Source organism: Oncorhynchus mykiss, chromosome 6, assembly GCF_013265735.2.
Source record: "Oncorhynchus mykiss isolate Arlee chromosome 6, USDA_OmykA_1.1, whole genome shotgun sequence".
NCBI lineage: Eukaryota > Metazoa > Chordata > Actinopteri > Salmoniformes > Salmonidae > Oncorhynchus > Oncorhynchus mykiss.
This window is the reverse complement of record NC_048570.1, coordinates 13,817,289-13,836,022: the sequence shown is the minus strand read 5'-3', so window position 1 is coordinate 13,836,022 and position 18,734 is coordinate 13,817,289. Positions and strand designations below refer to the sequence as shown.

The 18,734-nt window shown below is 50.2% G+C and overlaps 1 protein-coding gene across 1 annotated transcript in view; it reads left to right on the top strand.

Moving 5' to 3' along the window:
• fam172a (family with sequence similarity 172 member A) overlaps positions 1-18,734 on the top strand; it is a 329,549-nt gene that overhangs the window by 251,724 nt on the left and 59,091 nt on the right. The window contains exon 10 of the mRNA XM_036979434.1: positions 9,223-9,307. Coding sequence (XP_036835329.1) covers positions 9,223-9,307 — 85 coding nt within the window. The remainder of the gene's footprint in view (positions 1-9,222; positions 9,308-18,734) is intronic.

Genomic DNA, 18,734 nt, shown 5'->3' with positions numbered 1-18,734 from the left:
GGAACAGAGGGAAGAGGATAGAGGTAGAGACATGTAGAGAGGGAACAGAGGGAAGACGATAGAGGTAGAGGGAGGACAGAGGTAGAGACATGTAGAGAGGGAACAGAGGGAAGAGGATAGAGGTAGAGGGGTAACAGAGGGAAGAGGATAGAGGTAGAGGGGGAACAGAGGGAAGAGGATAGCGGTAGAGACATGTAGAGGGGGAACAGAGGGAAGAGGATAGAGGTAGAGGGGGAACAGAGGGAAGAGGATAGAGGTAGAGACATGTAGAGAGGGAACAGAGGGAAGAGGATAGAGGTAGAGGGGTAACAGAGGGAAGAGGATAGAGGTAGAGGGGGAACAGAGGGAAGAGGATAGAGGTAGAGACATGTAGAGGGGGAACAGAGGGAAGAGGATAGAGGTAGAGGGGGAACAGAGGGAAGAGGATAGAGGTAGAGGGGGAACAGAGGGAAGAGGATAGAGGTAGAGACATGTAGAGGGGGAACAGAGGGAATAGGATAGAGGTAGAGGGGGAACAGAGAGAAGAGGATAGAGGTAGAGGGGGAACAGAGGGAAGAGGATAGAGGTAGAGACATGTAGAGGGGGAACAGAGGGAAGAGGATAGAGGTAGAGGGGGAACAGAGGGAAGAGGATAGAGGTAGAGACATGTAGAGAGGGAACAGAGGGAAGAGGATAGAGGTAGAGGGGGAACAGAGGGAAGAGGATAGAGGTAGAGACATAGAGGGGGAACAGAGAGAAGAGGATAAAGGTAGAGGGGGAACAGAGGGAAGAGGATAGAGGTAGAGACATGTACAGAGGGAAGAGGATAGAGGTAGAGACGTAGAGGGGGAACAGAGAGAAGAGGATAACGGTAGAGACATGTAGAGGGGGAACAGAGGGAAGAGGACAGAGAGGTGTGCAGCTGGCAGCCTGTCACAGCCCAAGGTGTCTCTTGTCACTGTGCTGGTCACACGCACGCAAAGGATGGCACTGCCATGAATAAAGCATCATAATCCACTGAGATTACACAAACAGTAGTGGGAGCTGGCCCACAGGGAACAAGTCAAACAGTAGTGGGAGCTGGCCCACAGGGAACAAGTCAAACAGTAGTGGGAGCTGGCCCACAGGGAACAAGTCAAACAGTAGTGGGAGCTGGCCCACAGGGAACAAGTCAAACAGTAGTGGGTTCTGGACCACAGGGAACAAGTCAAACAGTAGTGGGAGCTGGCCCACAGGGAACAAGTCAAACCGTAGTGGGAGCTGGCCCACAGGGAACAAGTCAAACAGTAGTGGGAGCTGGCCCACAGGGAACAAGTCAAACAGTAGTGGGAGCTGGCCCACAGGGAACAAGTCAAACAGTAGTGGGTTCTGGCCCACAGGGAACAAGTTAAACAGTAGTGGGTTCTGGCCCACAGGGAACAAGTCAAACAGTAGTGGGTTCTGGACCACAGGGAACAAGTCAAACAGTAGTGGGAGCTGGCCCACAGGGAACAAGTCAAACAGTAGTGGGAGCTGACCCACAGGGAACAAGTCAAACAGTAGTGGGAGCTGGCCCACAGGGAACAAGTCAAACAGTAGTGGGTTCTGGACCACAGGGAACAAGTCAAACAGTAGTGGGAGCTGGCCCACAGGGAACAAGTCAAACAGTAGTGGGAGCTGGCCCACAGGGAACAAGTCAAACAGTAGTGGGAGCTGGCCCACAGGGAACAAGTCAAACAGTAGTGGGAGCTGGCCCACAGGGAACAAGTCAAACAGTAGTGGGTTCTGGCCCACAGGGAACAAGTTAAACAGTAGTGGGTTCTGGCCCACAGGGAACAAGTCAAACAGTAGTGGGTTCTGGACCACAGGGAACAAGTCAAACAGTAGTGGGAGCTGGCCCACAGGGAACAAGTCAAACAGTAGTGGGTTCTGGCCCACAGGGAACAAGTCAAACAGTAGTGGGAGCTGGCCCACAGGGAACAAGTCAAACAGTAGTGGGAGCTGGCCCACAGGGAACAAGTCAAACAGTAGTGGGTTCTGGACCACAGGGAACAAGTCAAACAGTAGTGGGAGCTGGCCCACAGGGAACAAGTCAAACAGTAGTGGGTTCTGGCCCACAGGGAACAAGTCAAACAGTAGTGGGAGCTGGCCCACAGGGAACAAGTCAAACAGTAGTGGGAGCTGGCCCACAGGGAACAAGTCAAACAGTAGTGGGTTCTGGCCCACAGGGAACAAGTTAAACAGTAGTGGGAGCTGGCCCACAGGGAACAAGTCAAACAGTACTGGGTTCTGGCCCACAGGGAACAAGTCAAACAGTAGTGGGTTCTGGCCCACAGGGAACAAGTCAAACAGTAGTGGGAGCTGGCCCACAGGGAACAAGTCAAACAGTAGTGGGAGCTGGCCCACAGGGAACAAGTCAAACAGTAGTGGGAGCTGGCCCACAGGGAACAAGTCAAACAGTAGTGGGAGCTGGCCCACAGGGAACAAGTCAAACAGTAGTGGGTTCTGGACCACAGGGAACAAGTCAAACAGTAGTGGGAGCCGGCCCACAGGGAACAAGTCAAACACTAGTGGGAGCTGGCCCACAGGGAACAAGTCAAACAGTAGTGGGAGCTGGCCCACAGGGAACAAGTCAAACAGTAGTGGGAGCTGGCCCACAGGGAACAAGTCAAACAGTAGTGGGTTCTGGCCCACAGGGAACAAGTCAAACAGTAGTGGGTTCTGGCCCACAGGGAACAAGTCAATCAGTAGTGGGTTCTGGCCCACAGGGAACAAGTCAAACACTAGTGGGAGCCGGCCCACAGGGAACAAGTCAAACAGTAGTGGGAGCTGGCCCACAGGGAACAAGTCAAACCGTAGTGGGAGCTGGCCCACAGGGAACAAGTCAAACAGTAGTGGGAGCCGGCCCACAGGGAACAAGTCAAACACTAGTGGGAGCCGGCCCACAGGGAACAAGTCAAACCGTAGTGGGAGCAGGCCCACAGGGAACAAGTCAAACAGTAGTGGGAGCTGGCCCACAGGGAACAAGTCAAACAGTAGTGGGAGCTGGCCCACAGGGAACAAGTCAAACAGTAGTGGGAGCTGACCCACAGGGAACAAGTCAAACAGTAGTGGGAGCCGGCCCACAGGGAACAAGTCAAACAGTAGTGGGAGCTGGCCCACAGGGAACAAGTCAAACAGTAGTGGGTTCTGGCCCACAGGGAACAAGTCAAACAGTAGTGGGTTCTGGCCCACAGGGAACAAGTCAATCAGTAGTGGGAGCTGGCCCACAGGGAACAAGTCAAACAGTAGTGGGTTCTGGCCCACAGGGAACAAGTCAATCAGTAGTGGGAGCTGGCCCACAGGGAACACGTCAGGGGTCTCAGGCAGTTAATGGATGTCTGGGTAGTGATGTTTGGTGTCTGGGGTTTGAGAAGGTTTGGATATACTGTGTGTGTGTGAGTCTTGATACGACAGGCTACAAGGGTTTGGGAGGAGATGGGCTCGCAACAGGGCTCACGTGGTGGGCAATGCATCAGCATGTTTATGTAGGATCGGTCGTGTGAGCGTGTGTGTATGTGTTAAGGTGGGTCGGGGGACATACAGGCTATATATTGACAGCACTTCTAGGACCTGTGTGTATCACTGTATCTGTAAAGCTGTAGTATAGACTACTGTCAAAGCAGCGTTTGGTCTCCATACTGTTAGCCATGCTATAGCAGCCGTGGCAGGTACACACACGTACAGTATGTTTGTGCTGGTTAAGTGGGCTAGTCAGTGAGCGCAGTGGGAGGCAGGCTTTACTGCAGGCTGTAGCCCAGAGCAGGTGGCTCATTATAGTCCTGATGGGAGGCTTAAAAGTGTTGCACAGGTAGGACCTCTTTCCCAGTAACACCTGTCTGCCGTTTACACTCTGAAATCATAACAGTGCGCCATTAGGAGCACTGTTAGCATCCCGTTAAATCCCGGCCGGCCACCGGCTTCTGCCACCATGCTCCAAAAGGATTGTGGGATTTCGGAGCCATATGTTTCTGATTAATAATGGTGGGACTGAATGAGTTTGTGTGAAAAAGCCGCAGCGTGTGTATGTGTATGTAAGCTTCTCCTCCTCTCCTCTCCTTTCCTTTTTTCAAGCATATTTCAGTCTAAGACAAAGCATTTCAAACACACACACACACACAAAGTGAAATCTAAGCATGCCTAGATATTTTATATTGATGATGATATAAAAAAAATAAAAATTGTACTAAGCTAAATTATTTAACGTCGTTGGCAGATAATTTAGCTTATTTTAACAAAAAAATAGCTTGACGCTTAGATTTCACTTTTTGCCGTGCACACACACACACACACACACACACACACACACACACAAACCAGCGCAGACAAACCAGGGTGACCTGTTTATGTTTGTGGTGTCTCATTCAGTTCAATGTTGCCATGGATTGGCGTCCTGGCATGAAGTATTGATAGTAATAATGTCTGAGAGAGAATTCGATGTGGCATCGTTTTGTCAACGTCCCTCTAATCCCATGCAGTGTGCTAGCCTGTATCTGACCGAAACTCAGCCTGCTCTCTCTGTTCCCACAATGTTGGGGTTGCCTTGACAAATCTGTTGAAACGCCGGCCCCTGCTCCTCCATTGGCAGGGAGCGGGAGGGCGGCCTTTGAAATGCCTCCCCCCACTCAAAGCACAACTGACATCTTCTTCTTCCAGATGGAATGAATTAGGGATATACAATGTGTCCGTCCGTCTGTCTGTCTGTCTGTCTGTCTGTCTGTCTGTCTGTCTGTCTGTCTGTCTGTCCGTCCGTCCGTCCGTCCGTCCGTCCTCCAAAGAGCACAACGAGGGAAAGCCACGGCATCTTTTTGTTTACCAAAATGGCAGTCAAATCCCTATACTCCCCCCAACCCCTCCCAACACAAAATTCCCCTCTATCTTGCCTACATTGCACACTCCTAAGCCACTCGATTGACAGGATGAAGGGATATCATTCCCCTTTGTGTGTGTTTGATAGGTTGGAACACGGATGTGTGCATTGTAAAAACACCAAACACGGTCTGTGACATTTTCTCCTCACAAAAACAGTAACTAAATCTCTGTTTACACTAAAGTTCCTCCTCACGGAATTGTTAAAGAAAGGTGACAACATCAAAAATGTTGCTCACTGACCCTTATAGCTATATCCCCATCAATATATGTACAAACCATGTTTTTTTTTCCTTACTTCCTTATCAGAATGATGTGTGTATTTGTTGCCTACAGACATGAATAAGGTGGATTGATCCTCACTACAGGTGCATGACTCTGAAATGAACGTGAAGTTTACATTAAGTTGTTGTCATAGAGTTGGAAACAAACACAGAGAGTTGAGGGCTACCCCTGAGGGCTACACCTGAGGGCTACCCCTGAGGGCTACACCTGAGGGCTACCCCTGAGGGCTACCCCTGAGGGCTACAACTGAGGGCTACCCCTGAGGGCTACACCTGAGGGCTACCCCTGAGGGCTACCCCTGAGGGCTACAGCTGAGGGCTACAGCTGAGGGCTACCGCTGAGGGCTACAGCTGAGGGCTACCCCTGAGGGCTACCCCTGAGGGCTACAGCTGAGGGCTACAGCTGAGGGCTACCCCTGAGGACTACCGCTGAGGGCTACCCCTGAGGGCTACCGCTGAGGGCTACCCCTGAGGGCTACCGCTGAGGGCTACCCCTGAGGGCTACAGCTGAGGGTTACACCTGAGGGCTACCGCTGAGGGTTATACCTGAGGGCTACCGCTGACGGCTACAGCTGAGGGCTACCGCTGACGGCTACAGCTGAGGGCTACCCCTGAGGACTACAGCTGAGGGCTACTGCTGAAGGTTACCCCTGAGGGCTACCGCTGAGGGCTACCGCTGAAGGCTACCGCTGAGGGTTACACCTGAGGGCTACCGCTGAGGGCTACCGCTGAGGGCTACACCTGAGGGCTGCCGCTGAGGGTTATACCTGAGGGCTACAGCTGAGGGCTACAGCTGAGGGCTACAGCTGAGGGCTACACCTGAGGGCTACCGCTGAGGGCTACACCTGAGAGCTACCGCTGACGGCTACACCTGAGGGCTACCGCTGAGGGCTACACTGAGGGCTACCGCTGAGGGCTACCGCTGAGGGTTACACCTGAGGGCTACCGCTGAGGGTTATACCTGACGGCTACCGCTGAGGGCTACACCTGAGGGCTACACCTGAGGGCTGCCGCTGAGGGTTATACCTGAGGGCTACAGCTGAGGGCTACAGCTGAGGGCTACAGCTGAGGGCTACACCTGAGGGCTACCGCTGAGGGCTACACCTGAGAGCTACCGCTGACGGCTACACCTGAGGGCTACCGCTGAGGGCTACACTGAGGGCTACCGCTGAGGGCTACCGCTGAGGGTTACACCTGAGGGCTACCGCTGAGGGTTATACCTGACGGCTACCGCTGAGGGCTACACCTGAGGGCTACAGCTGAGGGCTACAGCTGAGGGCTACACCTGAGGGCTACCGCTGAGGGCTACACCTGAGAGCTACCGCTGACGGCTACACCTGAGGGCTACCGCTGAGGGCTACACTGAGGGCTACCGCTGAGGGCTACCGCTGAGGGTTACACCTGAGGGCTACCGCTGAGGGTTATACCTGACGGCTACCGCTGAGGGCTACACCTGAGGGCTACAGGTAGCCCTCAGGGGGGCTACCGCTGAGGGCTACCGCTGAGGGCTACCGCTGAAGGCTACCGCTGAGGGTTACACCTGAGGGCTACCGCTGAGGGCTACCGCTGAGGGCTACACCTGAGGGCTGCCGCTGAGGGTTATACCTGAGGGCTACAGCTGAGGGCTACAGCTGAGGGCTACAGCTGAGGGCTACACCTGAGGGCTACCGCTGAGGGCTAAACCTGAGAGCTACCGCTGACGGCTACACCTGAGGGCTACCGCTGAGGGCTACACTGAGGGCTACCGCTGAGGGCTACCGCTGAGGGTTACACCTGAGGGCTACCGCTGAGGGTTATACCTGACGGCTACCGCTGAGGGCTACACCTGAGGGCTACACCTGAGGGCTGCCGCTGAGGGTTATACCTGAGGGCTACAGCTGAGGGCTACAGCTGAGGGCTACAGCTGAGGGCTACACCTGAGGGCTACCGCTGAGGGCTACACCTGAGAGCTACCGCTGACGGCTACACCTGAGGGCTACCGCTGAGGGCTACACTGAGGGCTACCGCTGAGGGCTACCGCTGAGGGTTACACCTGAGGGCTACCGCTGAGGGTTATACCTGACGGCTACCGCTGAGGGCTACACCTGAGGGCTACAGCTGAGGGCTACAGCTGAGGGCTACACCTGAGGGCTACCGCTGAGGGCTACACCTGAGAGCTACCGCTGACGGCTACACCTGAGGGCTACCGCTGAGGGCTACACTGAGGGCTACCGCTGAGGGCTACCGCTGAGGGTTACACCTGAGGGCTACCGCTGAGGGTTATACCTGACGGCTACCGCTGAGGGCTACACCTGAGGGCTACAGGTAGCCCTCAGGTGTAGCCCTCAGCGGTAGCCGTCAGGTATAACCCTCAGCGGTAGCCCTCAGGTGTAACCCTCAGCGGTAGCCCTCAGCGGTAGCCCTCAGTGTAGCCCTCAGCGGTAGCCCTCAGGTGTAGCCGTCAGCGGTAGCTCTCAGGTGTAGCCCTCAGCGGTAGCCCTCAGGTGTAGCCCTCAGCTGTAGCCCTCAGCTGTAGCCCTCAGGTGTAGCCCTCAGCGGTAGCCGTCAGGTATAACCCTCAGCGGTAGCCCTCAGGTGTAACCCTCAGCGGTAGCCCTCAGCGGTAGCCCTCAGTGTAGCTACAGCTGAGGGCTACAGCTGAGGGCTACAGCTGAGGGCTACACCTGAGGGCTACAGCTGAGGGCTACAGCTGAGGGCTACAGCTGAGGGCTACACCTGAGGGCTACCGCTGAGGGCTACACCTGAGAGCTACCGCTGACGGCTACACCTGAGGGCTACCGCTGAGGGCTACACTGAGGGCTACCGCTGAGGGCTACCGCTGAGGGTTACACCTGAGGGCTACCGCTGAGGGTTATACCTGACGGCTACCGCTGAGGGCTACACCTGAGGGCTACCGCTGAGGGCTACCGCTGAGGGCTACCGCTGAGGGCTACACCTGAGGGCTACCGCTGAGGGCTACCGCTGAGGGTTACACCTGAGGGCTACCGCTGAGGGCTACCCCTGAGGGTTACACCTGAGGGCTACCGCTGAGGGCTACCGCTGAGGGCTACCACTGAGGGCTACAGCTGAGGGTTACACCTGAGGGCTACCGCTGAGGGTTACACCTGAGGGCTACACCTGAGGGTTATACCTGAGGGCTACACCTGAGGGTTATACCTGAGGGCTACCGCTGAGGGCTACCGCTGAGGGCTACCGCTGAGGGCTACACTTGAGGGCTACCGACAGGGTGAGGAAGGGTGTGGGTGGGAGGCAGTGTGAGGATACCCAGGGATCTAGGCAAGGTGGGGGTGTGGGGTTCACTGGCCTCCCTGATCGGCCCAGTCAGCTCCCTCTCTCTCCGAAAGAAGCAGGACCATGGGAGAGGGTGATCACTGGAGTGTGTGTGTGTGGGGGGGGGGGGGGGGGGGGGGCGATGGAGGTGGGTTCAAGGATGGGACCCCCTCCCAAAACACACACAAACACACCCCCACACACACAAGCACTGTATTGGCTATCAGGCGGGCCGAGGCAAAAGTAAACAAGATCAGATAAGCTGTGATTGGTCAGGAGGCCAGCCTAATCTCAGTGATTGGTCAGGAGGCCAGCCTAATCCCCTTTGTATTTCTGTTTCTTCTATTTCACTTGTATCTTATCTCAGGAACGTCTTCTCCATGCATTCCTCTTTCTCTTCATCCTCCCTCTCCCTCCTCCACACCCGTCAAACTAACACATACCACACTGCACCATCAACCCACTGGACATAACACACACTGTCAGTCGGAATCATCACACACACACACAATGCACTGTATAAAGCAGCATTCCACATGTAGAAGGGTGAAGACAAGAGGGATAAAGATATGTTTGAAGAAGCGCTCCTCTGCTGTCTCTAAGTGTACGGCTGTGGACTGGCGGAGGGGGGTGTTGAGGGGTTATGGGTCACCAGGCTGCGTAGACACCCCCCTGGGGCGTCCCGGCTCGCCATCACAAACAAAATTTGACTAGTCTGAGCAGTGTGTCACAGGGCTTTTAATTGCTTGTTCCTGTCTCCTTCCCCCGTCTCTCCTCTCTTCACCACCTCCTCCCCCCACAGCACTGCCGGAACTGGGTGTCAAGCCCCGAGCCCCTGGACACACCGGTGGAGCCCATGCTACCAGACTGCCCTCGCCTCTCTGCAGGTAGTGTGTGTGACAGTGGATTCATCTCTCCCTCTCTCTCAATCTTTGTATGTATATCTCTCTGTATATGTTTTTTGTATCTATCTCTCTGTCTATCTTTATCTCTCTATAAACTGTTGAAGTCGGAAATTTACATACACCTCAGCCAAATACATTTAAACTCAGTTTTCACAATTCCTGGCATTTAATTCTAGTAAAAATTCCCTATTTTGGGTCAGTTAGGATCACCACTTTATTTTAAGAATGTGAAATGTCAGTACAATAGGAGAGAGAATTATTCATGTCAGCTTTTATTTATTTCACATTCACAGTGGGTCAGAAGTTTGCATACACTCAATTAGTATTTGGTAGCATTGCCTTTAAATTGTTTAACTTGGGTCAAATGTTTTGGGTAGACTTCCACAAGCTTCCCACAATAAGTTGGGTGAATATTGGCCCATTCCTCCTGACAGAGCTGGTGTAACTGAGTCAGGTTTGTAGGCCTCCTTGCTCGCACACGATTTTTAAATTCTGCCCACACATTTTCTATAGGATTGAGGTCAGGTTTTGTGATGGCCACTCCAATACCTTGACTTTGTTGTCCTTAAGCCATTTTGCCACAACTTTGGAAGTATGCTTCAGGTCATTGTCCATTTGGAAGACCCATTTGCGAACAAGCTTTAACTTCCTGACTGATGTCTTGAGATGTTGCTTCAATATATCCACATCATTTTCGTTCCTCATGATGCCATCTATTTTGTGAAGTGCACCAGCCCCTCCTGCAGCAAAGCACCCCCACAACATGATGCTGCCACCCCCGTGCTTCACGGTTGGGATGGTGTTCTTCGGCTTGCAAGCCTCCCCCTTTTTCCTCCAAACATAACAATGGTCATTAATGCTGAACAGTTCTATTTTTGTTTCATCAGACCAGAGGACCAAAGTACGAACTTTGTCCCCACGTGCAGTTGCAAACTGTAGTCTGGCTTTTTAATGTGGGTTTTGGAGCAGTGGCTTCTTCCTTGCTGAGCGGCCTTTCAGGTTATGTCGATATAGGACTCGTTTTACTGTGGATATAGATACTTTTGTACCCGTTTCCTCCAGCATGTTGTTCTGGGAATGATTTGCACTTTTCACACCAAAGTACATTTGTCTCTAGGAGACAGAACCCATCTCCTTCTTGAGTGGTATGACGGCTGCATGGTCCCATGGTGTTTATACTTGCGTACTATTGTTTGTACAGATGAACGTGGTACCTTCAGGCGTTTGGATGAACAAGGATGAACCAGGATGAAGGATGAACCAGACTTGTGGAGGTCTACAATTTGTTTTCCGATTTCTTTTGATTTTCCCATGATGTCAAGCAAAGAGGCACTGAGTTTGAAGGTAGGCCTTGAAATACATCCACAGGTACACCTCCAATTGACTCAAATGATGTCAATTAGCCTATCAGAAGCTTCTAAAGCCATGACATCATTTTCTGGAATTTTCCAAGCTGTTTAAAGGCACAGTCAACTTAGTGTATGTAAACTTCTGACCCACTGGAATTGTGATACTGTGAATTATAAGTGAAATAATCTGTCTGTAAACAATTGTTGGACAAACACCATGAGGCTGCAGGACTTAAGCACTGTTATACAGAACCAGTCAAATGTTTGGACACACCTTCACATTCAAGTTTATTTTCTATTTTTACTATTTTCAACATTGTAGAATAATAGTGACGGCATCAAAACTATGAAATAACACATATGGAATCATATAGTAACCAAAAAATGTTTGCTTTTCCTTCACTCTGCAGTCCAACTCATCCCAAACCATCTCAATTGCGTTGAGGTTGGTTGATTGTGGAGGCCAGGTTATCTGGTGCAGCACTCCATCACTCTCCTTCTTGGTCAAATAGTCCTTACACAGCCTGGAGGTGTGTTGGGTCATTTTCCTGTTGAAAAAATGATAGCCCCACTAAGCGCAAACCAGATGGGATGGAATATCGCTGCAGAAGGCTGTGGTAGCCATGCTGGTTAAGTGTATCTTGAATTCTAAATAAATCACAGTCATTGTCACCAGCAAAGCACCCCCACACCATCACTCCTCCGTGATTCACGGTGGGAACTGCACACGTGGAGATCATCCATTCACCTACTCTGCATCTCACAAAGACACGGCAGTAGGAACCAAAAATGGACTCATCAGACCAAAGGACCGATTTTTTATTTGAGCTGCTTGCCATATTATGGACTCTTTTCCCAAGGAAGGCTATCTTCTGTATACTACCTCTACCTTTTCACAGTACAGTTGATTGGCTCAAACACATTAGGAAGGAATGAAATTCCACAAATTAACTTTTAACAAGGCACACCTGTTAATTGAAATGTATACCTCATGAAGCTGGTTGAGAGAATTCCAAGAGTGTGTAAAGCTGTCATAAAGGCAAAGGGTGGCTACTTTGAAGAATCTCAAATTTAATTTGATTTGGTTACTACATGATTCCATTTGTGTTATTTCATAGTTTGATGTCTTCACTGTTATTCTACAATGTGGAAAATAGGACAAATAAAGAAAAACTCTTGAATGAGTAGGTGTGTCCAAACTTTTGACTGGTTCTGTATGTCACAGTTATCAGGACTTGTCTTATTCCGGGCATATTTGATTGGTCTTAATGACTTTTACATCGGTGATAATGAGAGAGAGTGAGTGTAAAGTTGCGTCCAGCTCAGCAAGTCTTTGGTGGCTAGTCGCTCTGGTCTCGTGTCAAAGGTTGATTTGATTGTCTTTGTGTCCTTGGTGGCTTGACAGGGAGCGAGGCACCACCATTGTGCTGTGAGTCACAAGAGAGCAGCCAGAGGTGACAGAGGTGGAGGGAAGGGTGTCAAAGTACCATGACCCAGCTTTTTCTCTGCTGAGGGAATGCTTCTCAATTCATCCCTCTACCCCTCCCATCCATATCCTTGTCCATAATTCAGCTGTCACGACGGGGAGTGTGTGTGTGTGTGTGTGTGTTTGCATGCATGCTACTATGGTAGTGGATTGCTCTGCTCTGAGGAGATAATGGCTAACCACAATGTGTTCATCAACAGACTTCTGTTTCCTCGTTGTCACTAACCTCACACACACACACACACACAGAGACAGCATACCACACCAAGAGCTAACTGCACTCTCCTGGAGCCCGGGAAGCCTCCGGCTACTGGGACACTATGGTGAATGGCGCCTGATCAGACAGACACTAAGACGTCTGAAGGCAAACCAAGGCATGCCATTGGCTGTCCTTCAGATGTTTTGGTTTGAGTGACAGAGCTGTCAGGCAGTGAGGAGGGAGTCACTGGCGGCACTGAAGGATGAGTCCCCCTTTCATTCCATCCCACTGATCTCTCTCTCTCTCTCTTTGTCTCTGTCTCTGTCTGTGTCTGTCTCTGTCTCTCATTCCCTTCCGTGTCTCTCCATGTGTGGTGCTGTTGTTGCGTAGGTGTTCTCCATGCAGGTTTTGGTGTTTGGCAGAAGGACCTGGAGACAGGCCTGTCTGTCTTTCTGTTGCTGCTAATCATCTGTGAAGCAACATTGGTACCAGCATGGCAATGCCCCACTGAGGGGCTGTTTAGTGTGAGGGGTGTCTGCTACCATCTCTGTTTATTGTTTTTAACGTGATAAACCCTGGACCGGTTCCCTGTTAGCCTGGCTAGCTTTTCTCCCTCTCTCTCTTTTTCATTTTCATTCCCTCTTTCAAAAGGAATCTTTCCCTAGAAGGTCACTGCTCCAGAGCTGGCAGCGGCCTGACAGACTGGCATCATTTTATCAGTTAGGAGCATGTTGAAAACTGCCTAAATATGCAGATAAAGTGGAACAAATCTCCTGCTGGAAAGCTTCTCCGTGTGCCTGGGGGCTGGGGAGAGGGGCTGGGAGAGGGGCAGGGGGCTGGGGAGAGGGCTAGGGGGGCTGGGGAGAGGGCTAGGGGGGCTGGGGAGAGGGGCTGGGGAGAGGGGCAGGGGAGAGGGGCAGGGGGCTGGAGAAAGGGGCTGGGGAAAGGGGCTGGGGAGAGGGGAGAGGGGCAGGGGAGAGGGGCACGGGGCTGGGGAGAGGGCTAGGGGCGCTGGAGAAGGGCAGGGGGCTGGGGCCTTCCCAGGCTCTGACTCACCACTGCTGGGCTGCAGTCATAGAGCAGATAGCCAGGAGAGAGAGAGAGGCAGAGCTGGGCAGGCCCGCTCTAGTCAGGCTTAGAGTCACACAACAGTGATAACACATTGTAGTTAAAATAATAGTTATTAATAATAGTTATTTTTGATTTTTTTTCTCCAATTCAACAAAATTGAATTCAACTAAGTAGCTAACAAATAATTGATGCAATGTGGATGTATGAATTGCTCAAACCAAAAGTGTCAAATATAGAGATTTAAGAAAAGTCTAGTAGTTTTACCTGAACTCAAGACTTCCAGTGATTCCTACAAGCCTGTAGAAATAAATGGATTATGTAGTGTGTGTGTGTGTGTGTTGCGGAGATGAGATGAGCACAGTGTAAAGCCTCTGATACGGCACTGCTGACCATGAAACACCTCTGCTTGTCGACACCTCCGCCCGGCCTACAGGCCCCCGTCCATCCGTCTGATGGATGTTTATCTGTTGAGTTACACTTCCAGAGGAAACGCATCCCGCCTCATCTCCTCACTTCCTCTGTTTTTTCAGCTTTACTTTTTTTCAGGGGTCGGGGGGGGGGGGGGTGTCTGCTGGCTCATCGAAAGATCAGAGGAAGGGCGTATTTTTGGCTTGTTTGTCTTTACTGACGTTAGCGTGGTCTAGCGTTAGTGGAGCCTAGCTTTAGAGAAGCCTAGCGTTAGAGGAACCTAGTGTTAGAGGAGCCTAGCGATAGCGTGGCCTAGCGTTAGAGGAGCCTAGCATTAGAGGAGCCTAGCGTTAGAGGAGCCTTGCGTTAGAGGAACCTAGCGTTAGAGGAGCCTAGCGTTAGCGTGGCCTTGCGTTAGAGGAGCCTAGCGTTAGAGGAGCCTAGCGTTAGCGTGGCCTTGCGTTAGAGGAGCCTAGCGTTAGAGGAGCCTAGCGTTAGAGGAGCCTAGCGTTAGAGGGGCCTAGCGTTAGCGTGGCCTAGCGTTAGAGGAGCCTAGCGTTAGAGGAGCCTAGCGTTAGCGTGGCCTAGCGTTAGAGGAGCCTAGCATTAGAGGAGCCTAGCGTTAGCGTGGCCTAACGTTAGAGGAGCCTAGCGTTAGAGGAGCCTAGCGTTACAGGGGCCTAGCGTTAGAGGGGCCTAGCGTTAGAGGGGCCTAGCGTTAGCGTGGCCTAGCGTTAGCGTGGCCTAGCGTTAGAGGAGCCCAGCGTAGCAGGAAATAGCTAGGGTAAGCGGTGGGGAACCAGAAACGAACTCTGACCCTGATCCTGTCACGGTGCTCATCTTCGGGGCAAGCTATCGTCTGGATCGTACAGGTGCCAAGCTCGCTCTAGACTGACACGGCCTTGTGAAAATCGCTGACCCGGCAGTCGCTTGGCTCTTATAGTTCCGTCACCATCCACCTCTCTGAGAACACCATAGACATGGACGGCTTTTAGATACAACCACAGACAGAGGTGATTGCGTGTTGGAGGGATGTTACGGTATTCAAGGAACATGGACCTCATTTTTATTTGTAGAATGTTTGAAGAACGGTTGATACTGTTTATTGGTGAAATATTCATCTATATCTTAAGTGTTAGGTAGAAAAATAGAAGTTTAGTATCTAGTCGCTGAGTAGTTGAGTAGTGATTTTTAGGCATGTATTGAGATGCTGTGTCTATGTTCAGTAAACACGTTGGCTTCTGTCATCAGCCTCTCCTGCCAGCCTAACCAGCCTTTCATCTTCTTCTTCCTCTGTACTAACTAGGGTTTCAACATTCTGTGAACTTTCCTTAACTAACCCTAGTTTTCCTGAAATCCCAGTTGGAAGATTCCTGGAATCAGGAGGGATTTCCAACTAGGATTCCTGGAATCAGGAGGGATTTCCAACTGGGATTCCTAGAATCAGGAGGGATTTCCAACTGGGATTCCTAGAATCAGGAGGGATTTCCAACTGGGATTCCTGGAATCAGGAGGGATTTCCAACTGGGATTCCTGGAATCAGGAGGGATTTCCAACTGGGATTTATGGAAAATGACCGTAGTACTAACACACTCCACCACTACACATATTGTCACAAATCATTGTGCCGCTTGTGTCATGTATTGAATGTATCTTACTCTAATTTATAAGCTCCCCTCCCCCCCCTCTCCCTCTATCACTCTACCCTCACTTTCTCTCACCTCCCTCCACCCCCCTCTCTCTCCCCCTCCCTCTTTCTCCCCTCCCTCTGTCTCTCCCTCTCCCCCCCTCCCTCTGTCTCCCCCTCTCTCCCCCTCTCTCCCCCCTCCCTCGCTCCCCTCTCTCTCCCTCTCCCCCCTCTCTTTCTCCCCCTCCCTCTCTCCCCTCTCTCTCCCTCTCCCCCCTCTCTTTCTCCCCCTCTCTCTCTCCCTCTCCCCCCTCTCTTTCTCCCCTCCCACTCTCTCTCTCTCCCCTCCCTCTTTCTCCCCTCCGTCTGTCTCTCTTTCTGCCTTTGCTCTTTCTCCTCCTCTCTCTCCTCCTCTCTCTCTCACCCCCTCACTCTCCCCCCTCCCCCTCTCTCTCTCTCCGTTGTAGAGGATCGGAAGACACAGCCTTCATTTGCTATTTCTCTTTCAAATGGAGTTGAGGCCTAAAGGTGCTTGATCCGTGTGCTCCGGCACCAGACTGATGGGCCCTGACCCACTTGGCTCACAGCTTTATGTAATGATGACTGAGTTTAAAAGAACCATGCAGACAGGAGCAGACCACTGGAGAGAGAATCATGTTTATTTTGCCATCTACTTTCCTTCCTCCCTTGTCTGTGTCTCTGAGTTTGTTGTACCTCTGTGATTGGTCTACAACACAGAAGGCCTCTGACAGGGTCATATTCAAGGCACTGAGTCAACAAAATGTATGAGTGGCTAATGTGGAGGGAGGAGGTGGAAGGGAACAGCTTCAAGAAACAGTCAAAGCTGCACAGGTGATCTTATTAGTCTTTCTCTTTTTTAAATAATGGACTCTGTATGGATTGTTTGACATCTGTTTTGGAGACATTGTCAGGTTAAAGTATCTGAGTGGCGTGATGCAGAGAGAGATAGAAAATCAATTTTCACACTAACAGAAACGGAGAAACGACACAACTGAAAGTAATTTGACCCGGAATGAACAGACTGACCCAGGCTACAACCCCCTACATGTAAACTTAGGGGGACAATATGAAAAAGATCCCCCTTGAGAGAGAAGGGAGCCTTGAGAGGAACCCGATTGCTTTGTATCAAAGACCCAGTCACTTTGATCACTTTGTGATGACTGTGTGTGTCTATCGACTGATCTTGGTGTTCCCTGTCTCTGTCTGTGACGTTTGTCTGAAGTCTGGTGAGAGTTAGGCCATGATGCATACCAACTACCAGAACATATATACCATTCTGCCATGGGCCTTGGCGAGGTCTCTGTTTTCTCAATAATACAACATAAATATATGTTTCATGATAACATTAGAAGCTTATTGTTACATCTCAAAATCAATATGTTGAATGTATGTCTGTATCAGCTGTATGTACAGTACTGGTCAAAAGTTTGGACACACCTACACGTTCAAGGGTTTTTCTTTATTTTTACTATTTTCTACATTGTAGAATAACAGTGATGACATCAAAACTATGAAATAACACATATGGAATCATGTAGTAACCAAAAAAGTGTTAAACAAATCTAAATATAGTTGCCACCCTTTGCCTTGATGACAGCTTTGCACACTCTTGGCATTCTCTCAACCAGCTTCATTAGGTAGTCACCCGGAATGCATTTCAATTAACAGGTCTGCTTCGTTAAAAGTTAATTTGTGGAATGTATTTCCATGTTAATGCATTTAAGACAATCAGTTGTGTTGTGACAAGGTAGGGGTGGTATACAGTAGATAGCCCTATTTGGTAATAGACCAATTATTCAATTACCAATTCCATATTATGGCAAGAACAGCTCAAATAAGCAGAGAGAAATGACAGTCCATGATTACTTTAAGAAATGAAGGTCAGTCAATACGGAAAATGTCAAGAACTTTGAAAATTTCTTCAAGTGCAGTCGCAAAAACCATCAAGCGCTATGACGTAACTGGCTCTCATGAGGACCACCACAGGAAAGGAAGACCCAGAGTTACCTCAACTGCAGAGGATAAGTTCATAGTGTTACCAGCCTCAAATCGCCATTTAACGGGGTGGCAGGGTAGCCTAGTGGTTAGAGCATTGGACTAGTAACCGGAAGGTTGCAAGTTCAAATCCCCGACAAGGTACAAAATATGTCATTGTCATTGAAAATAAGAATGTCTTCTTACTGACTTGCCTAGTTAAATAAAGGTAAAATAAATAAAAGATTGCACCTTACAGAGAGTTAAAGTAACAAACACATCTCAACATCAACCTTTCAGAGGAGGCTGCGTGATCAAATTGCAGCAATGAAACTATTATTAAAGGACACCAATGAGAAGAATAGACTTGGTTGAGCCAAGAAACACGAGTAATTTCCATTAGACCTGTGGAAATCTGTCCTTTGGTCTGATGAGTACACATTTTGGATTTCTGCTTCCAACCGCTGTGTCTTTAAGACGCAGAGTAGGTGAACGGATGATCACCGCATGTGTGGTTCCCACGGTGAAGCATGGAGGAGGAGGTGTGATGGTGTGGGGGTGCTTTGCTGGTGACTCTGTCAGTGATTTATTTAGAATTCAAAGCACACTTAACCAGCATGGCTACCACAGCAGTCTGCAGCGATACACCATCCCACATGGTTTGCGCTTAGTGGGACTATCATTTGTTTTTCAACAGGACAATGACCCAAAACAAAGCTCCAGGCTGAGTAAGGGCTATTTGACCAAGAAGGAGAGTGATGGAGTGCTGAATCAGATGACCTGGCATCCACAATCACCCGACCTCAACCCAATTGAGATGCTTTGGGATGAGTTGGACCACAGAGTAAAGGAAAAACATCCAACAAGTGCTCAGCATATGTGGGAACTCCTTCAAGACTGTTGGAGAAAAATTCCAGGTGACTACCTGATGAAGCTGGTTGAGAGAATGCAAAGCTGTCATCAAGACAAAGGATAGCTACTTTGAAGAATCTAAAATACAAGTATATTTTGATTTAACACCTTTGTTTACTACATGAATCCATATGTGTTATTTCATAGTTTTAATGTCTTCACTGTTATTCTACAATGTAGAAAATAGTAAAAAAATAAATAAAAACTCTTGAATTAGTAGGTGTGTCCAAACTTTTAACTGGTAGTTCTGTATGTGTGCATAGAATGACAGAGAGTGGCAGCTACACTGTGTGATTCCATTGAGAGTAGCATGGCCCTGCCTAGACTTTTGTCTGGGAGTATTGGGTGGAATTCTCCCTGGT